At 29.6% G+C, this 9,956-nt stretch overlaps 2 protein-coding genes across 2 annotated transcripts; both read left to right on the plus strand.

The window, feature by feature from the left end:
• Positions 1 to 1,094: 1,094 nt before the first annotated feature.
• Positions 1,095 to 8,143, plus strand: LOC127122373 (DNA repair endonuclease UVH1-like). The gene is made up of 7 exons (XM_051052716.1): positions 1,095 to 1,187; positions 1,481 to 1,531; positions 2,711 to 2,794; positions 5,910 to 5,961; positions 6,278 to 7,169; positions 7,426 to 7,663; positions 8,129 to 8,143. Exons 1-7 carry the CDS (start codon positions 1,095 to 1,097, stop codon positions 8,141 to 8,143), a joined length of 1,425 nt encoding a protein of 474 aa, XP_050908673.1.
• A 121-nt stretch (positions 8,144 to 8,264) lies between these two features.
• LOC127118622 (uncharacterized) lies at positions 8,265 to 9,602 on the plus strand. Its single transcript, XM_051048849.1, has 4 exons — positions 8,265 to 8,747; positions 8,840 to 8,946; positions 9,033 to 9,109; positions 9,199 to 9,602. The coding sequence occupies exons 1-4, from the start codon at positions 8,626 to 8,628 to the stop codon at positions 9,292 to 9,294; spliced, it is 402 nt and encodes a 133-aa protein (XP_050904806.1). The 5' UTR covers positions 8,265 to 8,625; the 3' UTR covers positions 9,295 to 9,602.
• Positions 9,603 to 9,956: the final 354 nt, after the last annotated feature.

The following is a 9,956-nucleotide window of genomic DNA, read 5'->3' on the forward strand; positions in this document are numbered from 1 at the left end:
ATGTTGAATAATTTATCAACAATTGTTTTTTAATAATAACAAAACTTCCATTTATATAATTTAATTTGATTTTGCATTTAATTCCAAATCTCATTTATTCAAGATTCCAAATCATTTTATTATTCAAAGTAGTTCATGAATACTCTAAATAAATTGGATAGATAAAAATGGCTTGAGTGAATCTTGAAGTGAAAAACACTCCAATTAACTTGTCTGCAGTTCTGAAAGGTATATGCTCTTCTTCATCTCTCAATCTTATATATCTGTATGTAGATCGTCACATACATTATTGGATCAATAAAATTTCAAGCTTATAAATATTGTTATCTAGAACTCTCATATAATTAATTTGTTGCGGTTTGGGTTGATTAGTCTCAAAAGGATAATTAAGCTATTTGATTTTTTCACTGCAGTTAGTATATTCACCATTTTTCAATAAATATTGTTATCTAGAACTCTCATATAATTAATTTGTTGCGGCTCGTCTCTAATATGTTTAGAATTCTTGTGACTATTTATAAATTGTTTTATATGATATTATATAATATTATGCTTTGTAATACATTTAAAAGTGAAATATATGGAATTGCTTAGAGAAAGTGGTGATAATTTTTCTAGGTATTTATACTTTAATGTTAACATTTGAGGAACAAGAAATTTGTGGAAATGCTTTGTTAGGGTGGTAAATATTCTTACATACGGTTGTTTTTCTAAAGCAGTTAATGCAACTATTTTATTAATTGAAAACTGTTGAATATTACTGTCTATTAATTTTCCTTGTAGCTAGAGTGCCATGGAGGAATACACTTCTAGAGTTTATTGGATTGTGAAATATTTTTTTTTTAATAATTAAGAAACCATAGTAATTGATAATAATGAACACGGAAGGTAAGATTACAATATGTTAATTTATAATCTTTTAGATTTAATATGTTAATATATAATCTTTTAGATTTACCACCATATTATTTTGTTTGCAAGTATGACTTGAATTTTGATATTAGGGTAAAATATTGGCATATTTGATTACAAACTATATAGTATTCATAGGTGGAAGCTAAGGAGGAAATAACAACTTTACAAATACATGTATGATGGAGAATGAAGCTAATTCGAATTTTGAAGAACCTATCACAGCTACAAGCAATGTTGAACAACAACGTGTAATTTATGTTACTGATCCTGACGTTAGAGAATCCATGAGAATAGGGTATGTTTTATTAATATTTCATTATTATAGGATGAAATTTATTTGAATTTATGATTTTCTTATATATCTTAGAATAATTTTGGGTGATTTAGAATGATGAATTAAATTCTATGATAAATATATACTACTTGCACTAGGTTCATTATGTAGGGTGAAATAATAAAATTTTAATGTAAATAATTATATTAGTTGATAGTTCAAACATAAAATTTGTCTATAACTTAATGCAATCCTCCTCGTTTCATCTTTATTAACTTTCATTTACAATAGGTTCAAATTACTTGGGAACGTCAACACTCTAATAAACCTTCAAGGGTGGAGGTATATTTTTTTACATTAATTTATATATTTTAATTATCTCATTATTTTTCTGTTATTGATTTTACAATTAATACGAAGAAAATACATAAAATATAAAATTATACCGTATACTAATCTCACCTATTTATCCTTAAAAATCTATTTTATATATATATATATATATATATATATATATATATATATATATATATATATATATATATATATATATATATATATATATATATATATATATTATTTTCTATTTTGACTTTTCAATGTTCTCTTTATATTAGGTTATGTTTTCAAAAATGTTGGTTTGTACATAACTGACTCTTTTAGGAGAAAACATTAATCTTAGAAGGTGTACTATTTTTCTTTACAAGAGGTAGTCAATCAAAGATAGGTGTTTTAGTGACTCCTTCTTCTGAAATATGATTTAATAGAATTAAGTAGGTTGATTTTACAACGTAGTTATCTCAGAATCCTGATAGCAGGATCAAGAATCAACGCCATGTTGTATTTACCCCTCAAATCATCCACTTTATATTATAAGAAGTTAATATTTCAATATAGATTTTGTAATTTTATTTGAATAGTTATATACTACTCTGGCCTGATTTATAAACAAAAAAGATAAATTTTACGCTTATTAAGAAATATATTTAAGTGCATTTAAGTTTTTTGATTTTATGTGAGAGAGACAACACAATTACTAGTATACCCTCAATTAAATTGTCTTCTAGTAACAACAAAGTAATTAATGCAAGAATACTTTAGGAATAAAGGCATTAAATGCACCTAGATTTGTTGACATTTGCTTATATTTAAGGTCAAAAAAATTAGAAGACTTTTGCTTATAAATAAGGTCGGAGGGAGTACTAATAATGATTTGCAGTCGTGGTGGCTACAATACCTAACCAATCGTTTGAGAAGGAGAGAAGCAATTTATAACAACATTCGTCATGAAATTTTTGAGAATCGTGCAAATAAACAATCATGTTGTATTTGTCTGGTAAGTATTTCAAATTTTGTAACTAACATTTAAGGGTAGATTAAGAAAAAAAATTAGAGGTTAATTCAATGCAAGCAATCATATTTTTTATATATACACTCTTCTTTAATAAGGATTGACAATTATGTGTATATTTATATGTTTGTGTTATATTTTGTTTCTAATAAATTTTTATCTTATTTTAGGGTAAATATAAAATTGGAGAAGATATTGGAAAATTGAACTGCGCACATAGATTTCACTGGACTTGCATTCAAGAGTGGCTTGCAGTGAGAAATGCATGCCCCCTATGCAATCGAAGAGGATTGAGTTTTGATTAATAAAGAATACAATTATGAAAACGGTGTTCAAAGATAATATTTTATGAGTGATGGTTAATTTTCCTTTGATCTTTTGCTTTCTTTTTACTTAAATTGTTAAAAATAAATATATTTAATTGTTCGTGAGACTATTATTTGAAGTCTTTTGTTTAGAATATTTTTTATTATTGTTATGATTTATTTATAAATATAATTGTAACCGAGTTTAGTAAACCGAGTTCTGTATCAAAAAATTCAACTGAAAAGTAAGTAAAGTTCAATTAAGTTGTGAAATAAAAAATTTGAAATATGTATATTTATTTTTAATTTAATGTTGATAATAAATATTCCCAATCCATGTTATAACATGGTGGAATTTTAGAAAATTTAAGTAACTTCTTAGTAATCAATATTATAAAACTAAATGGAAGGTATAAAAACATATATCACGTAACTGTGGAATAAGGTTCACAAAGATATGTAATGGTTCTCTGCATTGTGGACATGAGACCAATTTATTGAAAGTTTTTCTTTGTTATTTAATAAATTATAATCATTTAAATTAATTATATGAATATAATGATATATAAAAACATATATTTAATTAATATTATTACTCATTAATATGGTGTTAGGTAGCTTAGATTTTTAAAGTTGCTTCTTGCTATCCATGGATGACATATCTTTAATTAATATTGTTACTCGTTATCACTTCAACTAACTAAGAACTCAAATATGTTGTGACAAACTAAAGTGAGAGACCAACTTTTGAGTTGTAGGGATATGGGAATTTGAGAAGTTTTTGTTAAAGATATTGTGAAGAGATAGATATAGATTGATAGAAAATAATATGATATTTAAGAATGAATCGACAAATTGAGTGATAGTTTGATTTAATTAGAAGAGAGATTTATATGCATCCAGTTTATTAAAAATTAGCACATAGCTTGAATCATGAGAAGTGTAATTCAAAAAATATACTTCACAATATGTAGACTTTTAGAATTTTTACCATGATTCAAATCAATATTTAATATTTTAATATAATTTGAATGTCGTCAAAAATATTTAAGGATTTAAATGATGTCTTCCTTTGTTTGAATCATAAAGATGTAAATTAAAGAACACATGCATAATTAAAGAAGTAATAATAAAATAATGTAACACAAATACATAATTAATCAAACCAACTTGAGTGTTATTATGAAATGAAAACTAAAGTTTTAATATTAAAAACTAATGACTTTAAAGATGAAGGATCATAACTTGTTTTAAAAAAATATGTTTTTAGAGGGATTAATGTTATAGGAATTTTAACACACAGGAACTTCATAATTATGACTAAAAACTCAATATATTTAAAGAGGTTTTTTTCCACAATTATCGTATCTAGTTCCAACGATCATGATTAATGTTAAATTATTACATAAAATAAATTTAGATACTTTTTTAATATATAAAACAATTCACACAATCAAAAATAATTGAATGATTCCATACTATTATATTCGTCTTACAACAACTTATATTCTAAACTTAAAATAACATGAGTAATTTTGTTAACTTAAAGGGAGAACATTTAATCTCAAAAGATATCTTGTCTTTTAAATAATCCATTAATGAGTTAGTCTAAAATGGCCGAATGTCGAATCTAAGATAACATGTATTCTTTCACATAATTGAAGTTAACTTAAACCTAGAAGTCCTACCCAAAAAAGAAACAATATGAGTGTCAAAGCTCGCCAAATATATGTCGTACCAAACACCACTAACATTTGTGATCATCCTCAAACACGATTTACTTAGAAGACGTAACTTGACATGTCTTAAATCACTCACATATTCAAGTCACCATTACACTTTACCTTACGACCTCTAATCATTTAAACAAAATAAAAGGATCCCCTTTATCTGTATCCCAATGAAACCTCCCCCAAAGTCAGTCAATCCTCTTCTAAATCTTTATAAGCATCTTCATAAAGTAAACATAAAAAAAAGGGTGGAGGTTAAGGCCGAGTTTATTAACATCACTATCCTTCCTATGATAACATATATATTACACCAAATATTTAGCTTATTAAAAATAATAAATATCAACGACATCATTATTGTTGCGCTACTATACTAACCCTTATGAGACTATTTTCAAAATAGTTAATAGGACATTTCTATCTACGAGATCTTTAATATAATATTTATTAAAACTTGAGATAATTTATATTTATAAAATTTGACTTTATTTTTCTTTTATTATAGAATAACATTCCCTCTAGTATTTATTATAAGAGAAATTTCATCTTTTAGATTTATAGAATAATTGATATATATATATATATATATATATATATATATATATAATATATATATATATATATATATATATATATATATATATATATATATATATATATATATATATATATATATAATATATATATTATATATATATATATATATATATATATATATATATATATATATATATATATATATCTGAACCAGATACATTAATTATTGAATGAATAAAAAAATAGATTTTTTCTTATAATAAGAACCAGAGAGAGTACATACTTATGTATTTATCACAATCTTTTATACATAATTCACTTCTTTTCTTAATAGTTATATCTAATCATCCACATCTAATAAAATGCGTTGTATGTGCAAATATTTTTTTTATAGGATCTAATGACCATTGACTACTATCTAGCCATCTTGACCAATCAAATCATGGTCAAAATGAGATATTCAACATGGTGAATCTTTTCTCAAGAACAAGTTTTATTACTTAATCTCTTTTCTCTTTATGTATGCGTCTCAAATTGATTCTCTTTTTCTTACTATTAAATTTTCTTTTCTTTTTTCTTTTTTTAATCTTTAGTTCTTACAATTATTCCAAAAAAAATCTTTTTTGTAAACTCTTCTTTAAGAGAAATTTGTCATCCTTACTTATTTTCATTTTTAAACTTTAATTTAGAAAAGAGTAATTGTTGATTAATATGTATAACCATTCCCATGAATATTTATTGCCATAATAAATTATATAATTTTAATTTAATAGTTATATACGAATAATGATTTGCAGTCGTGGTGGCTACAATACCTAACAAATTGTTTGAGATGGAGAGAAGGAATTTGTAACAATATTGGTCATGAAAATTTTGAGACAGTCGATGAGAATCCTGGAAACACTACGCCAAAAATTACTTTTAACACGCATCTTAGACAGCGCTTTTAAAAGAAAGCGCTGTCTAAGGTTAAAATTAAAATAAAACACGGAAAATATTCCAAAAAAATAATGAAAGCGCTTTTAAATATAGACCTTAGTCAGCGCTTTTGATAAAGCGCTGTCTAAAGTCTTTAAATTAAAAAAAAAATTAAAACCAAAAGCGCTGTCTAAGGGGGGGTTTAGAAAGCGCTTTTGGAAAGCGCTGTCTAAGCGCTTTTGGAAAGCGCTTTTAGAAAGCGCTTTTGGAAGTCTTCAATTCCACGAACACATAATCACAGAGCTTCTCGAAGACACCAATGGCGGTCTCGTCATTCTCTCTTCAGGTCTCTCTCTATCGAAACTCATTTCATCTCTTCTCCTTCTTCACTCCACTTCTCAGGGAACACTTCTCATTCTATCTCCTTCCTCCGCCACTCTCAAATCCAAAATCAATTTCCATCTCAAAACCCTAAACCCCCAATTCTACCAAGTCCCCGTCGAAATCACCGCCGACCTCCCCGTTAACCACCGCCACTCCCTCTACTCTTCCGGCTCCGTCTGTTTCATTACCCCTAGAATCCTCATCGTTGATCTTCTCACTAATAAACTACCTGCCTCAATTATCTCCGGACTCATCATCCTCAACGCTCATTCCGTTTCGGAGACTTCCACTGAAGCTTTTATTGTTAGGATTTTTCGTTCTCTCAATCGAAGTGCGTTTGTTCGTGTTTTCTCCGATAGGCCACAAGCGATGGTTTCGGGTTTTGCGAAGGCGGAGAGAACTATGAAGTGTTTTCATATTCGTAAGCTGCATCTTTGGCCGAGATTTCAGGTTTATGTTTCGCAGGAGCTTGAGCAGGACCCGCCGGATGTTGTCGATATTAGGGTTCCGATGAGTAAGTACATGATTGGGATTCAGAAGGCTATTGTTGAAGTTATGGGTGCGTGCTTGAAGGAGATGAGGAAGACGAATAAGGTTGATGTGGAGGATTTGACTGTGGAGAATGGGTTGTTCAAGTCGTTTGATGAGATTGTCAGGAGACAGTTGGATCCAATTTGGCATACTTTGGGGAAACAGACTAAGCAACTCGTCTCTGATCTCAAGACCTTGAGGAAATTGTTGGATTATCTAGTCAGGTTCTTTTGCTGTTTGTTCTTTCATTGCATTTGTATTCTATTTGATGTATCTTTAATGGTGCTTGCTGCTTATCAAGGTTTTAAACCACAGTCATTGTAATAGCTGCTTTGCAATTCTCCACAATGTGGAAATTTAGGGTCAAAAGCGGTTATAGGGACATTGAAAACGTCAATGTCATAGATTAGATTGCGGTTGCATGCCTTTTATTTAATTATTCATTTAGGCACTGATTGTTGTGTGCCATTTTCCTGATAGGTATGATGTGGTGACTTACTTGAAATATTTGGATACACTTAGAGTGTCGGAGAGTTTTCGATCTGTTTGGATTTTTGCAGAGGCGAGCTATAAGATATTTGACTATGCAAAGAAACGTGTTTATCATCTTGTGAGGTCAGATGGTATGAAATTGGACGAGTCTAGTAAAGGTGTCAAAAACAAAAAGAAAAAAGTCAAGGGGGATAACAAAGACACTGAAGAAAAAAGCAGTAGGTTCGTTTGTTGCATGGCCGACAAACCTCATATGCGTAGGATATGAGGTATGCTTAAAACTTATGTTAACTTTAATGTGTATATTCAAAGTTTAAAATTTATGCTTAAAATTTTACTTACATATTTTCCTTGGTTATGTTAAATAGACTCCCACAAAATCCAAATCAAAAGATAATGCGATTCCACGGCATACCGAGTCCACGGTTTCAAGAAAAGAGGTAATATACAATTATATGACATATATTCATGGAAGTTGTTACATTCTTAATTTGATCTAACTATTTATATGACATGTAGCTTCAAGAAAATGAGGTTAGCAATGCTTCCGCACAACAAAAAAAGGAGTTGCCTAGTTATTCGCAGCTTTGGATTAAAACAGGTTATTGAAAAGAAACTGATTATAGTTCTGAAACCTGGATTGTGAGTTGGGTTAATTTCTAAAATCGTTTTCTCTTACTGTGACTTTCAGGTTTTAGTTGCCTAGTTATTCGCAACTTTGGATTTTTCTGCTATGCATATGCTGCTGTTGGGCATTGCCTTGCTTGAATATTTGAAATCGATTTCTGGAACTGCTGTTGGATTATTGATGCAAGATTATGGATGTTGGCTTTCGATGAAGTTAGTTTTAGTTGAGTTATCAGTTAAATTTGGTTGATATATTTTTACTTCTGTTAGCAGGTTTGGATATGTTATGACTTTCATGTGCTGTGGAGCTTTTGGAGGTGTCCTGTTAATAGAGAAAAGGTTAGAGTGAAATTGCTAAGTTGTTGGTTAGACTCACTTGTTAGAATTTGAAAACAATTACAGTTTGGATGTGATTAAAGGAAAAAGTTAGAAATTATTTGCAAGCTTGGTCTGGACTTAGCAATTATTTGGAAGTTATGTGTTAGTTAACAGTTAGCAAATCAAGAGAAAGTTAGTGGAGAGTTTTAACAGTATTAAATCCTAAGTATTAATATAATACATATGTCTAATCAGGATGATGTTCCCCCGCGATATGCTGATACTGGTGCTCGTCAATCAAGAGCTCGAATGGAATATGATTATGGGGGCAGTGCTTCACAGTATGGTGATGCTTATGGTGATAGGTTAGTTTAATCTAATATTACAGTTTTGCAATTCTCCACACTAACCATATTGTTTGTTGTCCTGTAATTCATTCTTACATTTTGATTCGTAGAGTTGGAAGATCAAATCTTGGATATGGCAGTGGCAGCCGAAGTTCTATTTCTGGTCAAGAATCACACGGGATGTATAGCAGTCGGCAGGGAACAGGTTATGGTGGAGGTGAATTTCGTTGCAAATAGTCTGGTCTCTTCTTTTCAACATTGAAGTTTTCTTTACTTACAATTCTATTATTTTTTGTCTATCAGGATCTTATGGTGGCAGTGATGTTGGAGGCATGTACTCGTCAAGTTATGATGGTGATTACGTTTCTCGTGGAAGTGATGTAATTTTCCCGTCCTTTCCCAATGTCAATAGGAATTAGTGTTCTGTGTATGTTTTGTTACATTCTTATGTATTGTCCATGCAATGTAGGTTGGCGGCAGCTCATATTCGTCAATGTATTCTGGCAGAGGTGCCGGCGGCGGTAGCAGTTACATGGGCAGCGGTGGATCTGGATCTTATTATTGAGGTAAGTAAGCCGATAACTCTTTGGCATTGAACTTTGTGTATTACATTAGAATGCATAGGGTATAGATATCAGTTCTTGATTTTGTGCTGTATGGAGTCAAGTTAATGAGAGACGGAAAAAGAAATATTTAGCAGTGATGTGTAATCAAACCTTGATTTATGATACCATTTATGGGCAGATAATGTTAAAGATTTGTCACTGCTCTTCCTTTCATTTGGACAGAGACCAAGGCTAGGGATGCCTTCTTGTTTGGTTAAGGATTAATGGAATTTTTATCTGCTGAATTTATCAAAAAGTTGGTTCTCTATTTTGATTCTTTCAAGAGATGTTTAGTTACTTTGGATTAATTGTTTCTTTACAGTGCTGCGATCAGGACAGAAGTGAACTAATCAGCACTATGTTTAACTAGTTTGTAGTAATAAGAACACTACTTAAGGAATTAATAAAGTCAAAAGATACTTTCTTGGGATGTGTAGATCTGTTGTAGGATTTGTGATATGGTGTCATCCTAAGAAAGTAAAAAAGCACAATGAACTGGTAATATTTGCTGCTGGAGTTATTTGTTTCTTTGAGTGTTTTGTCCTGGCAACTGCAAGATAAATGCTAAAGAAGCATTAATATCTTTACCACCTTAATATTTTCCCGATTTTGCATAATATTT

Source organism: Lathyrus oleraceus, chromosome 2 (genome assembly GCF_024323335.1).
Source record: "Lathyrus oleraceus cultivar Zhongwan6 chromosome 2, CAAS_Psat_ZW6_1.0, whole genome shotgun sequence".
In the NCBI taxonomy this organism is placed as follows: Eukaryota; Viridiplantae; Streptophyta; class Magnoliopsida; order Fabales; family Fabaceae; genus Lathyrus; species Lathyrus oleraceus.